Source organism: Uloborus diversus, chromosome 3 (assembly GCF_026930045.1).
Source record: "Uloborus diversus isolate 005 chromosome 3, Udiv.v.3.1, whole genome shotgun sequence".
Taxonomy (NCBI): Eukaryota; Metazoa; Arthropoda; class Arachnida; order Araneae; family Uloboridae; genus Uloborus; species Uloborus diversus.
The window spans coordinates 146,973,042-146,996,032 of NC_072733.1; the positions used below are offsets into that span (position 1 = coordinate 146,973,042).

The 22,991-nt window shown below is 33.3% G+C and overlaps 2 protein-coding genes across 3 annotated transcripts in view; one reads left to right on the forward strand and one right to left on the reverse strand.

Annotated features, from left to right (window-relative positions):
- LOC129218707 (inositol polyphosphate-4-phosphatase type I A-like) overlaps positions 1-10,109 on the forward strand; it is a 161,656-nt gene extending 151,547 nt beyond the window's left edge. The window contains exons 23-24 of the mRNA XM_054853029.1: positions 6,127-6,281; positions 8,950-10,109. Coding sequence (XP_054709004.1) covers positions 6,127-6,281; positions 8,950-9,082 — 288 coding nt within the window. The 3' untranslated portion in view covers positions 9,083-10,109. The remainder of the gene's footprint in view (positions 1-6,126; positions 6,282-8,949) is intronic.
- The window catches only part of LOC129218708 (mitochondrial import inner membrane translocase subunit tim16-like), a 78,485-nt gene that overhangs the window by 14,275 nt on the left and 41,219 nt on the right, over positions 1-22,991 (reverse strand). The window contains exon 4 of one of the 2 annotated variants that reach the window (XM_054853030.1): positions 16,472-16,670. The exons of the other annotated variant lie outside the window; for it this stretch is intronic. Within the exon in view, the coding sequence (XP_054709005.1) occupies positions 16,593-16,670 (78 nt within the window). The 3' untranslated portion in view covers positions 16,472-16,592. Of the gene's footprint in view, positions 1-16,471; positions 16,671-22,991 lie in introns of those variants that run through there. 2 annotated transcript variants of the gene reach the window in all.

Sequence of the window (22,991 nt, forward strand, 5' to 3'; positions counted from 1 at the left end):
TGACCTAGAACAAAAATTCCATGTAACCCAAATAATGCAAAACTAATCACTGTGAAGAACCATGACATGATCAATGTAAAAAAGTACAAAAACCATATGGATATTTCAGTTTTTGGGGGTGACCCACTTATCCCAGTGTCCCACTTCCCCCAATCAACCCTACTTTTTAATTTACTTAGTAAATTTTGGTTCAGTATATGTAACCTATAATTTACATATTTATAACTGTAATCATTGTTATGTATTTACATTTAAGAGCAATAGTTTACGTCCAATATGAATAATTTACATCCGACACCAAGCTAAAAATATTTTTTAAATAATTTTATTCTTTATAATATCATTTGAAAGCTGTGAAATATGCTTAAATTATGAGTATACTTTAGAATTATGGTGTTTTTAAAATTAAATTGTAAGCCAATTCAGACTTTTAATAATTTTTAAATGAACCATCAAATTTACTTATTTGTGTGTTTACGTCCGACATCAACTCTTTAAATTTTTTAAATTTATACTTTAGGGATCTATTTTGATAAACTAACATGATTTTTTATTCAGTGGGATGTAAATAAATTTGTTTATTTTGGAACAGTTTATATTTGGTAAATAAAATTAAAAAACTGAGAAATTTTTCTTCATTTTTTACGTCTGACACCATAGAATTGCGCAGAACATCCTTTTAAAGAAAATGTAACAATCTCTGCTTACACCTTGAGAGTTACTTAGTGTCATAAAAATGAATTATTGATGGTTGTACGACATCTATAAAACAAATTTCATAAAACTTAAGTGATGTTCCTATTGATGTGATGCATAAGGGAATCAGCTATCAATAATTTCCTAGACAATTTGATTAGACCAGATCACTAAATATGTAATTTTAATCTAAATTTTAAAAAAATTATGAGTATATTCCTGTGAGTTTCTTCCTTTCAATTTCATGACTGTAATACACATAGTAGTACATGGTTTAATATGTCACAAAAGTGTCTTCAGGTTCACTCCAAATCCGATTGTTTAGGAAGAAGAAATTCGCAATTTACTCAACTTAAATTTGACCTAATTATAAAATACGACCATGCACTCATACCTAGATCTAATAGGGGGGCATTAAGTGTTATTTAAAAAGAAAAAAAAAGTATGTTGCATTATTGGCAATAAATTTGCTGAATCGGGAATTTGTAGAAGCTCATGTTCTTCTTTTTTGGCCCGGGAGGGGGGTGCATCCTTGCTCTTGGAGGGGGCACCCCTTGTGTTGACCTCCTACTGGGTCACCCCCAAGTGCCTTTTTACTTCCCAAAAAGTGCCCCTTTTTCCATGGAAGATGCCCTCTCTGAGAAATTTACCCTGCCCCTTTTTGAAAAAAATGCGAACACTATTCATCAGAACGTAATTTCTTTAACGTATACAGTTAAGAGTAATTAGAAAATTATTAGACATTTGATTATAGAAAAAATATGTTATTGCAATAACTTGAAGTACAAAGGGCATAATAGAGAAAGACATCAGGCATACAAAGTTACAAACAATATATACTATACACGTGGGTCACCTAAAATAATACACTGAACATGGCTAAAACATTTGAAAGCATGCGAAAGTTTAACTATGCATGGGATGGTGATATAAAACAACATAAATTTTCTCGCTTAATCTATACATATAATAAAATAAGATGTTTGTGTGTGTGTGTGTGTGGCGCGCTTCCCGGGAAAACGGTAAGGCCTAGAAAGATGAAAATTGGTATACAGGTGCTGTTTTTGCCAAAGATGTGCACCTCGGGCTTCGATTTTTATATTTTAATTAGAAAAAAAGTTATTTAATGTTTTATTTGTTTTTTTGCATTTTTTACCTCACAGACCCCGAACCAATTGCACCACACGAATATTTTTTGTATTATAGTGTAGGAAATTTAATTTCAAATATGATGAATGAAAAAATTTTGAAAATAGAGCAATTTTTGTATTTTTTATGAATTTTTGAAAAAACCTTGAATTTACATTTTTTCCTGGGTTTTATTTTTTTCTAATATCATCCTGCAAGAAGTATCAAAGCCTCATTTCTAAGATTTAAGCTGGTGATAGTAAAAACATTTCGCCCTCTTCAGAAGAAAAACGTTCTTAAAAATACGCAATAGTTTTTTTTTACAATTTTTTTAATGCTAACCACATCATGTCTTTCCCCGCATCGGTCGAAAAAAGCGTTCTTCAATCTTTTCTGCCTCTTATGTCACTACTTTGATTTCGATTCGATATTTACGGCGGAATCTTAATCGCAAACAATGTTTTTTTTTACTATATAGTTTTCTTCTACATTTTATGACGTGAAAACTACGTGTTTTTCCGGCAGCGCTTGCTTTTTTTTTTCTTTTTTTTGTTTTATTTAGGGATTGCATTTATTTCTTTTTCTCCCCCCCCCCCCGCCCCCAAGCCGGACGTTTTGCTGTATCTATATTACGTTACACTTCATAGTTGTGCGCATTTAATTCAATAAAAACAGCGAGAGTTTTTTTTTTCTTTGTCACTTACTTTACTTTGTTACTTTTTGCACACTACGGGGAATTTTGGAGATACCTTTTTTTTTTGCTCTACTTGAATAAAAAAAAGCGGTTCTTTGAGTGATCATTGTTTTTATTAGGAAATGAGCGGGAAGGTTAAAATAAATAGAGATAGATAAGAAAATTTAGAGATAGATCGTAAAGGTAGATAGCCACCGAAGGCGGCAATCTTGGCGTAAAAATGTGAATGGCACAAAAAAAGATAGAGATGGATTGATTAATACAGCTGCCAAATGTATTTAAACAGCCGCCGAAGGCGGCAAACTTGAAGTAAAAAGGTAAATGACAAGTTAGCTAAACAGCCGCCGTAGGTGGCTGCTTGCATAGAAAGTTGAATAGCGTAAAAAGGTGAACCAGCTGGTCGCCGCAGGCGGCCAGTTTTACATAAAATATTTTATGGCAGCTTTTAACAAATTTTTGAATTCACATTCTTTGACTTCAACTATGTCACCTTCCGTACATAATTTATCCCAAATTACACACAAGTGAGTCATGTTTTTCTCAAATAGTTCACTCACATAATCACTGCTTGAGCAATTCGGAACTCCAGCGCTCAAATACGCTACCTTGCGGTGATTTATAAAACTGTGAATGCAACTAAAACATTGCCACGTTGCGCTCCACGTGTATCTGTTGACGTAAACGCGGTCAGTTTGTTCTGAGTAACGCATTCAACATGTCTAAGAACGCCTTCAACAACAGAAATTAATTCGTCCCTTAGTAGTATTCTCGAGCTTCTCAAAATAATGTTAGTTTTCCTTATTTCTTTCAAAAAAGTATTAAATGATGGAAGCGTAAACAAGAAAACTCTGGATTAACAAAATTGGATAACGTTATACCAGGTAAAATTTTTTATTGTTTTGTATGAATTTGTAAGAATATGAGTTTTTTTTAATCTTAAATTAATTTAATTAATCATATTTTACAGCAGCATTTAGTTGGAATGGACAGTATGCAAAATATTTTCTTGAATTTATTATCGTAGAACAAAATGAAAAATGTTTAACCGAGAAAGAATTTACTTTATTCCTTTTATTCTCAGCTGAAAGGTTTCGCCAAATTTGTTTAGGGTTATAGTTTTGGAATTGTGCGAGCAAAGTAGCCTTGGCGAGATTTCGCGTTTTTAGTTAAACCATTTTTAATTTTTATCATGAGTGGAATAAAATGATAGTAAGATTACAGAATTCGATAAGTAAAAAGAAATAATGGTCAATCAACTGAAAAGAAAACTACCACCATATATAAACTGTGAGTACACATATTATTTATTTTGTTCTGAGTGAATTTGAATAAATATCAGTTTTTCAATTCGATGAAAAAAAAAAACGAACTTAACAACATTGACTGGACACTTTTCCTTAACCTAATTCCACATAAATGATTTAAATAACCTTTGTTACTACAGTATCCTACTGAAATAGACAGTATGCAAATAAATTTTCTTGAAAATATTTATCATAGAACAGATTGAAAAATCCAGAAAGAACGTTAAGAATTTGAACAATAAAAAATAAAAGCTTGCCAAAAATCTGTTTATAGGGTTATGGTTTTCAAATTGTGTGAAAGAATAATGTATCTTGACAAGATTTCGCATATCCGGTAAATCATTTCCATGACGAATGAATTAAATGCATGATTTCTTTTGATATCCAATCATATAGTCATAGAAATAAATTATCTAGTGTTAAACGTTACTCTTGACAGTCTGCCACGTATGTGCACTATGTGACAAAAATGACAACAAATGCCGGAAATGTCACGAAACTGAACTTAATATGTACTAATGTATAGAAAAAACGGTACAAAATGAAAATGCCGTTCAAAGCGAACCAAAAATTTATGAATTCCGAATTCAACATCGTGAAAATGGCTGCTTCAGAACAACTTACTGTGTGTTCTGCATTAATTGTTTACTTTCGTAATACTTTTTGGTTTCTAATCTCTTTCTATATGGGTCAGAATAACCAAAAGACTTTGAAAAATCTTTTCAAATGAATAAAGCGAAAAAATCATACATAACAACAAAAATCACAACACTTTTAGCATTTTCTTCGTTACCACATGCGTTTGTTTTAGTTTTAAATTCCGCCATTAGACAGTGACTGCAGTGCCCCCTATAGTTCGTTGGAGTTGCGAATATAGTACCATTTCTCATAGCAAAACAATTAATATTATCCATTAGGTTTTCTTCAAATTGTGTAAATTAAAAAATTGATTTAGTTTAAGAAAAAAGAACTGGAAAACTTTTTTACCTTGAACACAATACTGATTTTCAAAGTCAAATCATGTCACTCAAAATCAGTCATTTTATGTGGAAAGTTCTACTTGAAATTAACCTATCAGTATTTTTGAGCTTCCCTTTAAGAACTAAAATGAGTTATGTATGAAGATAGGATCCTTTTTCATTTCTTTGTTATATTGTAATGAAATAAATTGTTTTCAGCAACATCTAGTATTTTTAGCAGTAAGTTAGTCAACTTAATGAATATGTACCTGTGTAGCTGGTTCCGTAGGTAGGAAAGCACCACCATGTGCTGTAGTGCTACGGCATTCTATTCCAGGGGTCTCGGGGAGGGCTGGTGGGAGTTGGAAAGTTACGTTCTGGCTTAAAGCACTTGATTAGTGATTTTAGCCAAACTTTGAAAATAAGTTGTGCGCTTAGTATTTAACAAAGATATATATTGTAGATACTCATTTTGTTCAAAGTTTTAATCAATACAAATAATCTGCCTATATGTATGGCCATGGGAAGCGTTATTTTTGAGATATTGTATATTAATGAAAAAACAGGTGTTTTTTGTCACTAATTTGGCTGTAATGGCTAAAGCTCACTTAGTTGAAGGGAGAGAACTTAGTATGATCATTCCAGACCCGTACGCATAGATTAAAGAAATTTCCAACTTTCCACCAATTACTTCCGTAGTGGACTCCCTAACCACTGGACTACATGGCCAGCTAGATCACCTGATCTGTCTCCAATCAAACATGTTTGGGCTATGATGTCCATGCGACTTTGGTCATCTGAGACTGTGGCTGATTTATCACAGCATTTGGAGAGCATGTGGCAAGAAATTCTACAAGAGGAGATTCATCACGGGACGCGGGAGCGTCCCGGCCGCCAAGAGAACCAAACGTCAGCAGCCAACAAAAGCAAATCCACCGCCAAGAAAGTCGAAAGAAAAAAGCGACTAAGGGACAGTTTACACGACAGAACAAGTTGGGGATTTCTGGGTTTTTCACGCCCCTTGTATCTCAGCCCCATGAAGACCCCCAGAGTTGAGTTTTGGTATACTAAATCTCTAGTGACCCCAGATGACATAAACCAACATACAATCTCCAGGACAATCAGGGGACAATGTAGTGAAATATGCTTAACGTAAAAAATAAGTTAACATGAAATGATATAGCAGTACAGAGTGGGACTTAATTCAAATTGCTTAGTGTCAAATTCTTCCAATGCTAAAAATATTTCGGTCCTTTTAGTTTCATGTTAAACATTTTCACTGATATCATATTAAGTTGAAGTATTTCTTCTGTTTTATTGCAATACTTTTTAAACATATTTTTAGATTTGCAAATACCTTGGTGGCATTCGTTTTACTAGTTGTAAAAGTGCAAAAGATAGAACAGGAATGTCTGTCACATTAGAGCAAGCTACAGTTCTTTTGAAAGATTTTAATTTGGAATCAAAAGAAATGCCAAGAGTACTAGAATGTATGAGGAGGTAATTCTATTTCTAAATATATTTTTTAATTATAAATAAGCCTTAAGGATTTTTTGTTGATTTTAACCTATCAAAATATAGCAATTTTTCAAGCACAGTGTGGCACCCGAAATCATGAATGCTCAGAACCGCAACCTTTTCAAATTTCGGAATTATCCAGATTTTGGATTATGACTGAAAAAATAGTAAAACTGTCCTGTTGTGCAGTATTTGTCACTTTTTTAATGGTTTTGCTGTTGTACACACTAAATTTCTTTTATTTTTTGAACAATCTGAATGAAAGTATACTTCATAATGTTAAAACAAAAGTCGTAAATAATTTGCTGCATGGTATAATCTGCGGATGTTGCTTTTCATTTTTATGCAATGTGCTTATCGATACAATAAATAAGTCATATTTTTACTAAAAATAATTTTGTACTTTTATTCAATCGGCTTTGTATTGCATACTTATGAAAAGAAAAAAATAATTACTGTTAAGTGAATGTGGATGTTGAAAGGCATCCTTTCTCTGTACAATTACAGCAAAACGCTTATTTACGCATGACACATGTCGTCAAGAAAAATTTTTTTTAAAAAACTGAACTGAAACTAATGTGTTTTCATTAAGTATTTGCGGAAAGTTAACAATTTTGATTTTTTTTAATGAGAAAAAGGAAGATTTTTGGTTTCTTTAAAAGAAAATTTGATTCTTTTGTTTATAAATTAAAGGGAAAATTTCTGGTTTTCGGGATTCCAAAATTGGGGTCTCATACTGTGGTACATGGTGTACGAAATTGTATTTACAATGCCACTACATGCATACAAGCTTATTTCTATCATGAATTTCAAAATGTTGGTGAAGGAGAGTTCCAGAAATCCATCCCTTCAATAATACATTCAAAGAACATACAAACATCATCAAAAATGGCCTACAATAATTTTGATTTAAGGCTTTTAATTTAAAATAAAGTCCATTTTGGAGATCGCCTAATATTTTTTGTTAGCAATCACATGAATGTGAATGCTCGAAATGACTAAAGCAATTTATTTTAAATTGTATGTCGACAATAAATTTGCAGGGATTTGATAGGTGTCTGAAGTAAATATTAAAGTAAATTGTCCTTAATCTTCAAGTTCATTTGAAAGTTAGGGGGGAACAAAATGTATTTCATTACTAACAGTCTCAAGTTACTAATTAAATAAATATGTTTTGTATGATGTTATGCATGGTGAAATAAGTGACTGGTGACTAGTTTAATATTAACTTGCAACTCTACTGGGTTTTCTGGGAGGTTTCTGGATTTTGAGCATTTTTTTCAAATGTGCGTATGATTTAAATAGCTTGTGCTTGATTGTACTTAGAAGGATAGTAAAAAATCAATTTTCTTCCTTAAATAACAATAAAAAATTAAGATATTTCTGTGTGCTGCAATCATCTGCTGCAGTTTTTTCCCCAGTAGATGTCGGCAGGTATGTTTATGTAATTAAATTTAGATTAAAAATCTATATTTTAATTTCACTTCCAAACACTATATTGAATTCAAAACTTATTTTTAAATCGCATAATTTATGAGAATGTTTTACATAGTAACAACAATAAAATATTCAATCAATAAACTATCACTAACATTAGCTTCTTTGTTTGAAACTCTACTGACATCACTTCAATTTCATAGTAGGGGAATGTGAGACAAAGTGAAATGGCGAAATATTTAATCCGCTTTTAGCAACACTTAACTAGTAATATTTTGACTATGTAGTAAGACATGTAGTCTATTCCAGTCAAGAAAAAATTACCTCTGAAAATCAAAGCGTATGATAATACAGGCAATTTTCAAAAATTGATACTCAAATTGTAATATTTTGTTATAAGTCAAAATTTTTTTGATATTATCAAATGATAAATCTCTTGTTATTAACATTTTAAATATTAATTGGGACCTTCGAATATTCAGTGCAATATTTATTTAGTTAATATTAAGCTTATTTGCATTTTAAATATTTTTCACGGTCAAGTGCATGTGGGGCTAAGTGGATCAGGCAAAGTGAAATAGTTTCATTTTATTTACTCATTCAATTATTTACATATTCATTTAGTATCTAATTTATTTACATTCCTTCATTTAATACTTCACATATTTATTCATTCATTCACTTAATTTTTTATTCATTCACTATTTTATACCCTCATTTTTCCTCATGTATTAATTAAATCATTTATTTATTTATTAGTTTAGTGGTTCATTATCTTTTTATTTATTCAATTATCCTTTTATGGTGTTCATTATTTTGTTCAAAAATATTTTTTACATTCAAATAGAAAATATTTCATTCAAAAAATGTTTCTTTTTTCACTAAAAACTCACTGGAAAAAAAGGAAAATCTTCTATTTTTTGAAGGCCCAATTTTACTGCCAAAAATAAAATATAATGTTTCAGTGCAAGTTTTATTATAAAATACAATGTTATTTCTTTATGTACTGCAATTTTCAAAACAAATTTCCAATTAGTTCATTTTGAAAAACCTCAGTCATCTTAACTCTATTTCACTTTGCTCACATTCCCCTACTGATAAATCAAAAATTGTGTAAATTCTGAAAGAAAATTACTGTTTCAGTTTTAAATGTCCTAATATAAACTTAATTTTCTTTAATTCTGAAATCTAATTCTATCTATTTACTTTTTAGTGAAGGAACTAGACGTGAAAATACCTTAAAGAACACAGGAGTGAGAAAGTATCATTTTACTAGCATCCAACTAATGTATATGCCAAAATTTTATAGGGCGCCACATGGTACTTATGGAAATGTAGTATCTTGATGAAATCTTTCAATGAATATTATTTAAATTTTTAATTAAAAAAATCCTTATGAGTTTTCTAAGAAAATAATTCTTCCAAAATATTTCATGAGAACAAATGTATCCCCCCCCCCCTGTGGATAAAATGTTAAAATATATGCTTTTGTAAAAAACAAGTCTTATTGTATTTTAGCTTTTTATTTGAAATGAATTTTAAGCAATAATTTTAAAATTATGACTGTTATTGCTTAAAATTGTTTCACAATGTTCAGATAAATGATTTATGATAGATTTTTCCTGAATTAAATTCTTCTGGTTCAAGGCTTCCCAAACTGTAGTACACAAACCTTTTTGGGGTCCATTGCAAAATTAAAAAAAAAAAAGTTAAATGATAGTTAAGTAATATGTTTGCATTTGAAAACCAGAATTTTGATCCTTGAAGTGTGGAGCTGTTCTCTGAGCACACCATACAGTCAGTCTTAGAAATATGATAGACATAACTTCAGGCTGCACCTTCAAATATACCTCCTAATGTACTCACTCCTAATTTTAACTTTCTTTGGAAAACAAAATCTATCAGCTGCTTCTTGAAAAGCAAAATGTGTTCTTCCATTTGCCAAAATTTGTGTATGTGAATCTGTGTTTCAACCTGTGCAGCCGCCGAAACAATAAATACTGAAGCTGTCTATGAGCTAAACCTGATAATTTACTCCAGCCATCAAAGGGTAAAACCATTATATCAAACTTGTGCCAGCTAAAAAAAAATCATGCTTCCCAATAATATGCAGCTTAATTTTAAATTTCAAATTGTTTTATTATCTATTCATTTCAGTCTGTTCACTTTCACTTTTTTATTCCAGAATTTGTAAGTGAAGTTGAACATTGTAAACTACCTACCTTGTGCATTTTTAAAATAGTAATGTTTCTTTTGTAATTAGTAATGGTTGATTTAATTACGTTAAATTAACTACAAAAGACAAGGATATAAACACTTAATGACAGGAGTTTGCACGAGAAATTGGTCCATGAAAAGGGTCCACTGACCATAAAGTTGGGAAGGCCTGATCTAGGTCATAACAATTGCTTTTGAAAACAAAATGTAAATAATTTGTAAATATTTTGTGTTCACTTTTGTAAATTAGTTTGTAAAAGTATTTTTTTAATTTTCATTGAAGTTGCATCAATTTGAAATTTGCTTACACAGGTTCTGTTTCTCATATTTGTGGAAAGTTGTGAGGACAGGAAATCTCTTTTCAACTTAAAAGGTCAAATGCATAACCTATTAGTTTTGTGTCTCTTATTTCAAAATACAGTCAAATCTCCATATATCAAACTTCCACGTATCAAAATTTTCTATATATCGAAGTTCCAGCAAGTTTTCATGTCCATTACATAGAAAAATTGTTTCTATATATCCAAAAAATCTCTATATATCAAAAATCAATCGAGACATTGGTAGATTTTTTCCCACTTTAGACTGTTTGTCTCGTGAAAAATGAAGGTTGGGGGAGAAAGTTATGTTCACTAAAGGTTGCTACGAAACTCACAAGGAATCTGGGGTTGAGGGGTGTGTAGATAGGTTGTTGTTCCGTTCTGGAGTTCTTAAATTCCATCAAGTTTATTTCAAATCCTAGTAACAACCAGTTATACAGTAAAATCAGTTTCAAGTTATCTCTATTGTCTGTTGATTATAATTTCTAGTCTTTTTAGCTTCAGTGAAAATCATTCAAGTTAAGTAAATTGATTTTTTACTTTTATCTTGATTACATTGTTAAAACGAAAATCCTCTTGTGTCGCGGATCAAGTTGAATTGCCAAGGAAGGAAGATGTATGAAGGCGCAAAAATGTCATTTCCAGTAAATTCAGTATTTCCGCAAGCAGAGTTCCTGCTGTTATGAGAAATCAGAAAGCCATAATAAAAATACTGAAACTTACAGAAAACTCGCTCAAAAATATGAATCGGCATTACAGTTGGCAAAAACTAGCTGTAATTTTAATGTTTTAGGAGATTTTTATCATAAACATAAATCGTTTCTATATATAAAATTTTTCCCCGGCAATTTGCTACTTCGATATAGGGAGGTCCGACTGTACGTTTACTTTTACCATTTCCTGTCTTTATACTAAAGTAAAAAAAATTAGTAATATAAAACAAAGAATCTTTTGATACAGTACAGAACCTAAAGGCTCTTGTATCATTAAAATCAACTAAACCAACCATGACCTGTTACTGGGGCTTATTATTCACATTTAAATTGAGAATAAATTTCATCGTGAGTTTTAACCCAAGACATGCAACTAATCATACAAGATGAGTTTCCCAGTATTAAGTATATCTAATTTAGGTTTGTTGTGGCAATTACAATAAGTATTTACAAATTGATAGTAATTATAGCTTTTTTATAATTATACTTTTGAAATTAATGGTCAATTAGGGTTGCAATTACTTTTCTTGCTTTGTAAACTGCCTCAAAAAGCTGGGTTATTTTTTTATGATCACACTGTACTTGGTTATACGATTTCCTAATTAGGTCTTGTCGAGAGATGTTTCTTTTTTTTTCAATGTTTGATTAGTTGTATTAAAAAATTAGAATATAGATTAAAGTAAATGTTTTAAACAGTCACAAGGTATTTCAAGTGTGCATTGTGAGTGTATGCTGAGAGTTAGCACCCGTTAGCCAGAGCAAGGCAGAATATACTACAGGCAAATACTCTTATAACTGACTGTATCAAATATTATTTTTGTTTTTATTTATTTTGGTCTGCACACTGCATAAAAATGTTTCATCTATTCAATTTTTTACAAAAACTTCCTATGTAAGAATTTCTATTTTTGTATCAGACTAGATATCTATTTAATAGGGTTTGCCATACTTTTTTTTTTTTATTCCATGGACCCCTTGCCAATTTTTTCTGTTTCTCTCAGATCCCCAACCTGGGGCTAATTTCAAAATTTAGTAAGACAGAGTACTATTTACATTTAATTGTTGCAAAACAATGAATTAAATACTTAATTTGACCCAAGGTGCTCTAAAATCATCAGAAGGATTGGAACTGGGATGGGGGGGGGATTCAACTGATAGTGAAAGTGTGTATTGAGTCTTGGATATTATCAGGGCTACTAAGGGAGCTCACGTGAAAGTGCAGATTTTTTTATACAAACCTGGAGTATTGGTATCTATCTAACTTTACAATTTTCTTAAGTTTTTTTATCATGGAAATGCTTTTTATATTCAATATTTTTAGCAGTCAACGTCAAACATATTTCTGATAACTAGCTAAGAGACAGTTTGGTAGGGTTCACTGCAGAGCGGAAAATTTAAGGAAAAGTTACATAGCTTTTTATTCCTACTTTTATTAACTTAAATGGAACAAAATGCAACTCTGTTACTATTACTGTATAGAAGTGTATAAAAAGAATGTATTTATAGGCAAGGGTGAATTTGGTGCTTCAACACAGTGGTGCAACCACCAAATGGGTTTTAGGGTTAAAACCCCTAACAGAACTTGAACAAATTCATCCCCCCCCCCCAGTATTAATCAAAAGAAAAAACACTATTTGAACTTTTCTAAGCAGGATAGGTTTCAACAAAATATCTTACTGTTTTTAATGATCAGGAAGCAGTCACAAATTACTTTTCAATTCTTAAATAAACAAGTAATATTTTATGCTGAACACCTCGACGGATATAAGAGAGTTAAATTGATCTCAGTCAAGTGCAAAAGAGTATCATGGTTGCTCAGCACTTCCAGCACGGCACAAATCCTTTTTAGTGAAACCTAGATTGAGGAAGCTTATCACACGGTATTTTCTGAGGCTCCTTCCCAATTCTCATCGAAAGATTGAAACTGTTATTAGTTAGAATCTGATTCATAAAGACATTGATGCATTTGAAGAGGAAACTTTAAATGGTCTCACCAAAAAAAAAAAAAAAAAAAAAACATAAAATGAATAAGAGTCAAGTAAAACGAATGATAAATATACTGTGCTTTTCCACATTTTCTTCGTTTTAAAGTCATAGTGATATGAGTTCAAATTATTATTTTAAAGCAATCATTATAAATGAACAACTTCTAAGCCATAGAAACTCTGATTAAATATTGAATATTTTCTCATTATAAATGAATGTGTAAGAAAGCAACAATTTTCGATTTTAAAAACCCCTCGCAGAAAAATTTTCTGGATGTGCTACTGTTTCAACACAGGACATTATTTATATTTGACTTCAAATTTATCAGACTTAAGGGGTTGCTCTGTCCTCTTGCTTACATATTTTACAAAAGCTATTATGCAGTAAAATATGTTACAAATCAAGAAAATTCTTTTATATATTTTGTTAAGCGTGGCATAAAAAGTATAAAATACTTATCCAATGCACTTTGATAAATATACACTATTAACTGCAAAAAGTATTGCTTTAAATCAGTACATCTGATTAAAGGCAATACTTAGGGATTAGGGATTCAGAATCCATGTAAACACAAAAATGCAAAAAAAAAAAAGGAAAAACATTTTAAAGTGTTATTTCTGCTGTAGGTCACTTAGCATGCATATGACCTAAAAACACACATAACTTTCAAAGAATCAAGCCATAGAGTGATGAAATTTTTTTTACGTGTGTTTGAAATGGGTTGAAGTTTAGAAATGAACAATAAAAAAATCAATAGTTTGATCATATTTCGGTAACCTTACAGAAACAAAAATAAATTCTGCTGAGAGAGAAAAAAAAAACTTTATTTTCTCCAACCATAGAACAAATTTTTGATTTATTTTATCAAAATCTTGTATTTATACATGCCATTAAATACATAAAAATAAGTTAGGTAAAAATTGTGTTTTGTACTCTATGGCACTTATGGAATGCCTAAACTTTAGTGATAACTTGCTCAAATCGGATCCAGGCTTGTGAACCCATATTTCTATCTCAGGCAACCCCCCCCCCCCAATTTCTTCTTTCATTAACATGAACCCTATGCAGGCCAGTCCCACTTTAGGAACCACTGCTACACACCTATAAAATTCTGAACTTATCTTTAATTATTGCTGACTCTGTAATTGGATATTATAGTAACTTTTATATTTTCAATGAAGTCATCAACTCTTTTTTTCCATAAAATTTGAAAATCAGAAATTAACCTAATAGTACTTTGAAAAAAAAAAAGTTTTAATTCAAAGGTACCATGTTTTACTAAAGAAGCCCCATGACATTGACGTGTTTAAAACTGGAAAAATGTGGTGCGTCACTTATATCTTTTAAAAATCATAACTTGTTTCTTAATGTTTTCAAAAAGCTTAGATCCTAAAAATATTATGAATCAGTGGCAAGAGATATAGCCAGCCTTGATGTGAAAGCTATATTTTTGCACAGCCTACAAACCCATTTTGCCATGAGTATGAAAAATGGACCAAGTTGTTTATGGTCAAATTCGTGATTGAACGCATTGTAGTTGAACCTTTATCTTTAAAAAATGATACCATAATCATTAATAAAATATTATTTTGTACAATATTAAAAGTTTTGTTCCTCAAATCAATCACAACTGCAAGTTTTACAATAGTTTCTTGCCGATTGTGCTCATTATCGTGAGCTGGGTGTGGTGTTTCTTATATTATTTTTTTTTCTTAATCTAAAAAGTTTATGGGATGCCTTTTCTCCCAATCAAAATTTGGACTACATCAGCAATACAACTAAAACAAAGAAGAGCCATAAAGTTTTACATTTTCATTCAAGTTCAAGTTACATTATAGGTTAAAATGTGAAGGAAAGACAACTAATGACAAAATGAGCATTTACAAAAGTTGATTTTAGTTCGCTAAAACTAATTGCTCTTATCTATTTTTTAAAGTTTTTCAGTAATTCATGTTGAAAATGTGGCTAACTTATGTTTTCTATGAGTTTTATTTTTATGAGTATAAATATTTGATATTTACTCAAAAAGTAAACCTTTTGAAATAAATGTGCCTGGTTCTGTTGGATTTACAATTTCTATAACATTTGCTCCAAATTTTAAATTTTATAAAAGAACTTTGATGGGGCATTCTTTTTATGATCTGCTAAACGATGACATGTGGAAAATTTTTTGACAGGCCTTATGTACTATTGCACTCTTGAAGTGACTGGAGAGTTGCTTCTTAACAGTAGAAACTGCACTCTTTGGTATGCTGATGGTTTTTAAATGGAACAAGAAAAGGTTATGGGCCTTTTTGTCCCAGTAAATTGAATACTTATCCTTTGGGCAGTTTCTCCAGTCTTTCCAACTGAGATGTATGCTATATTGATGCATTATATAATCTATGAATCAAGGCTAAAAGAACAGACATGTTAACATCTGCTCTGATATTTTACTGCATATCATTAGAAAAGCATTTGTCTTAAATGTCTTCAAGAGGTTTTCAATAATGAAGTTTTTTTTAGCTATTTGCATCTACTTTTTGAATTGTAGTTTTATTGTTCCTATTTAGTTACAAACTAACTTGACTTTCAGATCCATTTTGAAAAAAAAAATCATTACCCGATAAAATGCATTTCTCTTTGTATAATAAACTGTGACCATACATATGGTTTTTGAAACTAATGTCTTATCAATAATTTTGAGCTTATATATTTTTTTATATGTGCCATATTCCAAAAAATTAATTATAATAATAATAATAAAGAGTTTTAAGTTTGTTTATTTTGTAGTACTTGCACTTCTTTCTTCAACCTTGATGTCATTTAAAGTTAATTACATTTACAACTCATCATAAAGGAACACAATAGAAATTTATTGGAGTTGCTATTTTACAACTATCAAATCAATTCATAAACTGGTGGATTACTGAAATTTAAATAACAATATGTACCTCACTTCTCTCTTTTAATGTGAACTCTATATACTTAAATATACAACTACCTCGATTACTAGAAAGTTTCTTCTGAGAAGACAGAGGGACTATATCCCTTCTTTTTAAATCCCACATTATGGTCCAAATAATTTCATATGTATTCTAATTCTGGAATGAAATCCAGCCTACATTTATTTCCGACTCCTAGCATCAGAATTCAATTATCTTTTTCGAAAATCCTCATACATTTTATTCAAACAACTGCTCGCAAGTCATCATAAATATGATCCCTATACATTAAAACATGTTTTAGTTAATTGATACGGATACATTTTCTAAAAATGTTGATTTTATAACAGATTAAGTTGTTCAATTATATAGATTCTTTTTTTGTTTGTGCGTTTTTCTTTTTATTTATTTTTACATTGTTTATCATAACGTTTTGCTTCATTAATACATTGTATGATACATTTTGTGAGATTTTTCTCAGCAGAATTGTAAGAATTGATTTAATTGCATTGGTGAAAGCAATGAAAATAAGGCTGAACTGTTGGTCAATCCAGGAGACAAATTAATTAAAATATTTGAAACTATTTATTTTGGTTTTACAGCTGTACAATATATAAATAAACATTTGAAAAGATTCATCACTATATTAATGAAGAGTTGAAGATATCTACAAAGGAAACTGCCAATTCAAAGTACCTATTTTTCATTGTTTTTAGAACTCTCTTGCTTTTGACAATTTAATTCTTGATCTATTCTTTCTTTTGCCCTAACAACCTAAAAGGCAAAAAAAATACATCTACAGGTCTGTTTATTAATCAATCACCTTTGCAAGAAAACCTTTATAATCTTGTTGAAAAAAAATAAAAACACAAGCATTATTTGAATAGATTTCTAACAAACTGACGAACTCATTCATCTCAAGAAAGAACATGCATTTATTTTCACATATAGAAGATATTTTATCAAGAAACAAAGAAAAATAATATTTCTCGTTGCTAACCATCTTTAAAATATTGATGAAATTTTTTTTAAAAATGAGAATATAATCAACTTTATTGATAGTAGCTAAAATTTTCCGCTTATGTTAGATTATATTTTTTAGGTGATTTCAATGAATGAATTTCGAAACACTACATACAGCTGCTATGTTAGCAATTAATAAAACAAAAAACAAATAGATGAAGCATAAAGAACAATTATTGCCGAGATTATTTATTATGTCAAAATAAGTAATGATACCAAAATGCTTATGAGACTGACTTTACTTTGGCCATGATTTTTCCAGTCAACTATGATGTATATCAGGAATGGCCAAGTTGTCTATTATTAAAATAGACCAGCGATTCCCAAAGTGTGTTCAGCAGAACCCTTGGGTTCGGTCAAAGTTTTAAAAGGGTACAGCCATGAATTGCATAATTTTATTATTTTCTACAGTAATTTCAGAAAAAGAGAAACTTTCAGGGATAAAAAATATTGCACTAAATAGAAGTAGTAGGCGTCATTCTATCATGGTAATGCCAGGAATTAAAAAAAAACACCTGATGTAGACAACACAAACATCTGATGTAAAGAAAGTTCTTGATGCAGCTTTAGAAGTAAATAATTTTTTTAATTCTCGTTGCCACCGGTGAACGGTATTGTGCATAATTTATGAAGATTTTAGTAATTATCACAAATCACTACTTCTTCATACGAAATACGATGGCTATCCAAAACAAACTTTTGAAAAATTGTATAAACTTACAGATGAACTGCCGATTTTTCAGCTGGAGCGAAAGACAATATCTTTAGCAGTTTTTAACGTTTTGCATGACGTCATTTGGTATAGTCAGTCTATCAGTTACCCATATTTTTGGGGAACTAAACTAAGTCTGTATTTTCATTTAAGGAGAAAGTTGCCTCTTTTGCTGTGAGAGATAAAATGATACAGTAAAGGAAGGCTGAGACTTTGTATTCTCTGCCTAAGAGGAAACAATGTTGAATATTTTCCCCTCTTAAAGTGAAGTTCTGCAAGAAACCCATCTCTATAAAGAAAACACAGTGCAACTATTTTGTGACATTTAAAAAAGCGTCATTGGTCATTTGAGAGACCTTAAAATCCTTGCAAAATATTTCCTGCTCACTCATAATGACCCAGAACCGACTACACAAAATCTGTTTACCAACTGACAATGTTCATGCCACAGCTGAATCATTAAGTGAACTTCAGAGATTTTCGGAATTAAAAAACTAGTTTGATTCTGTTTCACTCAATTAATCATGGGTTGGTGTTGAAGAGAAATACTAGTGACCGGCTAAGAAAGCTCTTAATATCTTAAAACAGCTTCCGCACATAACAAATTATCCATACAATTAAAGCTATCCAGCCAATGTGTACATGAAAAACAATTTAGTTCTGAAATGCATTCTTCTCTTGCTGTATGTTCTCAACTTTTCGACATAAAGCCAGAGTTTACGGCCATTATCAGTAATACAATGAAACAGTTTCATTCTTCATCATTTCTTGTAAAGACAATTATAACTGTAGAATGTTAAAACAATTTTATGCAAATGTAATTTTATTTTTATGTATAGACCTTATTTCAAACTTCAAGTGGTATCTTTTACTGACACAGATTCAGTTTTTAAGTAGTTGATTTTCGTACTAAGTTAACTGGTATGCTGAGCGCACAGGCTGAGGTATCCCTATCGGTAAGGCACCAGATTTGTGGTGTAAGTATTGCAGGTTCAATAAAAACTATGGCTGGATATCCACCTTGTGAGCTAATTTGACTTGTGCTTCTTAAATCTGTCGCGGTTGGTCACTAAGTCTTCAACGTTTCCATTCCGAATCAATACTTCTGGGGTTTTTGAATCTGGAGTTATTTGCCTGCTGATCTGGATCAAAAAACAGAGCTTACTTCAGGACCCTATAAGCAGGTGAAACCACCTCTGTAATAGGCACGGATATCGGAGAGCCTTGCAGTGGGAAGTGAACTATGTAGTGGACATCATGAAACTTCTCTTCTGTAAGTTTCGCTTGACCAATGGATATTTACGGACTTTCGCATTTACCAAATTTTTAAGTTATGTTGACATTTGAACTCTGCATATTATATTAACCAGGTTTGCAATTTTTATTCTTGGAGGAATTTCAAATTTATGTATTATTGCAACCAAGCTTCATAGATAGTCTTGGCCACAGTTCTAGTTCTGATAATGAACAAGGGCTGAATCATGCAAGAGAACATCAGTTGCATAGGCCAACAAAAGCACTAGATGCACATTCCTTCTTTGAGCAATTAATCTATGGTAAAGTCCACCCAAAACTAATCTATAAATGTTTCTGTTTATTTTTCGAGAGAAAAGCCAGCTTTGTGTTCTGAAACCCGTTGGACATGAATGACAGCCAAACTTTATCAGCTCCTCTCCCATTGTGATGCATATGAGGTTCAATTTTTATGTGAATCCATGTATTATCCTTGCAAATACAGCAGTCAGATTAATAGTGGAAATCGTTCCGATTGGCCATCCTCTGAAGAGATTGATGCCAAAACTAATCATTACCAGTTCACATGGGGGTGCACATTTAGTTCAACTCAATGCATTGCGTTTTGAATTAGAACGCCCAGAATAAATTGGTCAGATACTTGCAAAAACAAACAGATGGACAGATAATTCCCAAAAATGGTCAAAATGCGTTCAATGTTCAGCACACCTTAAAGCTCTATAATCTATCAAAATACAAAAATTTTCAAGTGATTAAGTTTTTTCTAGCCGTGGTAGCCCGATCGGTAGAGTGTCATATTCGGAGCCGGAGGGTCCTGGGTTCGAACCTCGATGGTCGAACCCCCCCCGGCGTCATTAAAGGGGACTGGGAGATGTTAAATATGCTCGTGGTCTCAATGTCCTCCAAGTGAAACGATACCTCTGGGGGTGCTAGCACCAGGTAGCTATTTGCTCCTGGACTAGTTCTAAATTCTCATAAACTGTTCGATCCGGTGATGGTGCTGCCATCTATTGGTATATAAAATAATGGAGCCAAGGCACTTAGTATGCAGTCCTCGACATAAATACAGTTGTAGTCAGTTGTGACTCTGAATAGGAATAGGAAGTTTTTTCTATGTAGAAGAAAGCATTCAAATGTTTTTTCATCATTATCATTTAATTCCCAGATCATTGAAAACAATGATGAGGTTCCTTGAGGTAAAGGCGAAGCGCTAAGGGTTCTGCGGCCTTAAAAGTTTGGGAACCGCTGAAGAAATAGACTATACTCTTAAGCAACATCATACAAAGTAGCCACAAAATTTTTCATGTGGCACAGAGAAGAACAAGAGATTTAAAACATACAGAAAATATTAGTTTAACCTTATTTTTACTTTATAAAGCATTAAATAGATCTTACATTAAAAAAAAAAGCCAACAGTTACAGAAAATAGAACATTAGTTGTATGCTAGGTAGCATGATACAAGGGGCAACTATTTAAACCTAATACAAAAATGAAACATGCCGCAAGTTTCACAGTACAAGAGAGATTTTCTCTTTCTGGATTCCGTACGAGGAGATCGTCTATACCACCTCGTACGAAGAAAGAATTGCTGAATATGGCTCAATATACGAGCGAAGACGTTGCGGCATTTTTCGCGACACCACGCACGCTGACTGAAGTACTTGGCCGTTTCCCACCAATTCTGCCAATTAATCCTGCGGATTACCTCGGGTACAGGGGTAAAACACAAGAGTCCGATGACCTTCTTCGAAGGCTTAGACGACTAATGAAGGCGAGGAACTGGTGTTCCAGCTCCACTCCCCCCCATCTACATGGACTGGGTGACTGAGATCAACGAGGTCGCCGATGGAATCCAGCGGATGATGCCTCTCTCTCAGGATGGTGAGCATGGTTTGCTGTTATCCATCGACGAGCTCGTTGTGACTAATGGTAATGCGGCTAATGTTGCCGCTAGTGATAAGGGCAGGGACACCCCTACTGACCCCATCTTGCATAACAAACGTAAATCTACTGATGGGGGATTTATCGCCCCTACTAAAACTTCCAAAGCCTCTAAGGTTGAGGAAGTTGTAAATAAACTTAATATTTCCAACAAATTTGCCCCTCTTAGCCAGGAGGAAGGCACTACTTCTGACGACATGGATATCGTCAAAGAGGGAAATTCTTCGGCTACTGCCTCCAACGGGGATGCAGAGGCAAAGGTGAAGCCGATCCTTGCCCTGTACCCCGAAAATTACACTGACTTCGTGTCAAAGATGAGCAAGGATGCCGGAGCGAAATTTAAAGTGCGGCTTGGGGGTCAGTTCGCGAGGATCTTTCCGGAGACCTCCGCTGACCACCGTGCACTCACCAAATACCTGGAAGATTCCAAGGTACAATATTATGTGCACCTCCCCAAGCAACATAAACCCTTAAAGGTAGTTGTAAAGGGACTGCCATTAAAAACAGACAAAGAAGATCTGAAGTGGGCTGTTGAGGAGAAGGGATTTAGCGTGAGCAAAGTGTCCCAGCTCATGCGAAAGGGCTCCATCCCCCTTACCATCTTTCAACTGCACCTCAATTTTACTGAGGGTGTTGCCAAAATTTACGACGTGGTGGATCTTTTCCACACGTTCGTTACCATTGAGCCCTACAAGGCTCGGAAGGGACCGACGCAATGCCATCGGTGTCAAAAATACAATCATAGCAGTGCAAACTGTCATATGACACCCCATTGCGTTCGGTGCGGAGAGGAGCACCTCACTAGCAATTGCCCGCATGGGGAAAAGCTCACGGCACCTAAATGTGCCAATTGTCAGGGCCCCCACCCAGCATCCTATAGAGGATGCCCAAAATTTAAAAACTTTATTAGAAAGAGTGCTCGGGGACAAAAACCCGCCGTTTCGACTGTAGACCCCCCCCAGGAAGACTCCCAAGACCTTCACCTCCACTTTTACAAACCCCGGGCGCTCATTTGCCGCTGCCCATAAGGCGCCGGCCTATAGGGAAGCTCCCAGCCTCCCTGCTAAATCCGCTCCTCAAGCCGGCACTTCGTCGACCTCGGAAACGAGCCAGACGCGCCGAGCCAGCGCCAAACCAAAAGCCACTCCAGATCTCAACCTTGGGGATACTTTCAAAGAGCTCCTTGGCCTATTCAAGGGACTTAACATCCCTAATATACTAAAGGTCTGCAAAAATGTTATTCCATTGCTCCGTAATGAGCCAGATCCCATCAATAAAATATGGGTCATTTTCCAGGCCTTCATGAGCTTTTTGTTACCCCGTAATGGTCCTCACACCTTTACACAGGTTCTCAATCTTGTCGTGGAATGCCAATGGGCTTCACGGCCATGTCGCTGAACTTCGACAGCTCGTCCTTGATTATTCCCCGGATGCTATTTGCATTCAGGAGACCCACTTCAAACCTATAGATAAATCCCCTGGGATGGCTAACTACAACGTTTACAGGAATGATCGTATTCCTGTAAACACTGACAACCATCATATCTTTGGGGGCACTGCTATCTATGTTAAACGCTCCATTCCCCATTTTCACCACCCAACACCCACCCTACTCACCACTGAAGCCACTCAAATAACTATTACCCCTAAGGGTTCTAACCCGATTACACTGGTCTCTGCTTATATCCAACACCACCGAGCAAACATGCGCGTGCTAGAGAAGCGGCGAAGGGTCACTAGTGACCTGGAAACGCTCTTTAGCCCGACGCATAGTACAATAGTCTGCGGAGACCTGAATGCACATCACAAATTTTGGAATTGCAAACGTAACAATCCCAATGGTACTACTATTTACAATTTTGTCACAAAGACGGGAATTCACGTTGCATTTCCCCCCACACCTACACGTGTAACTACTGACTCGTCATCCACGATTGATATTGGATTGATTAAACTTTTTCCGTTTAATCTAGAGGTGACTTCATTGCCGAAGCTCTCCTCTGATCATAATCCAGTATTATTTGTGTTTGATGCGGTTAAAGTTAACACCACACTTCCAAACGCTACCATACCAGATTGGCCGAAATTTCGGCGCATCTTAAATACACTACCTTTTGACTTTGCCAACATCAACACGGGGGAGGAGCTTAACACTGCAGTCTCC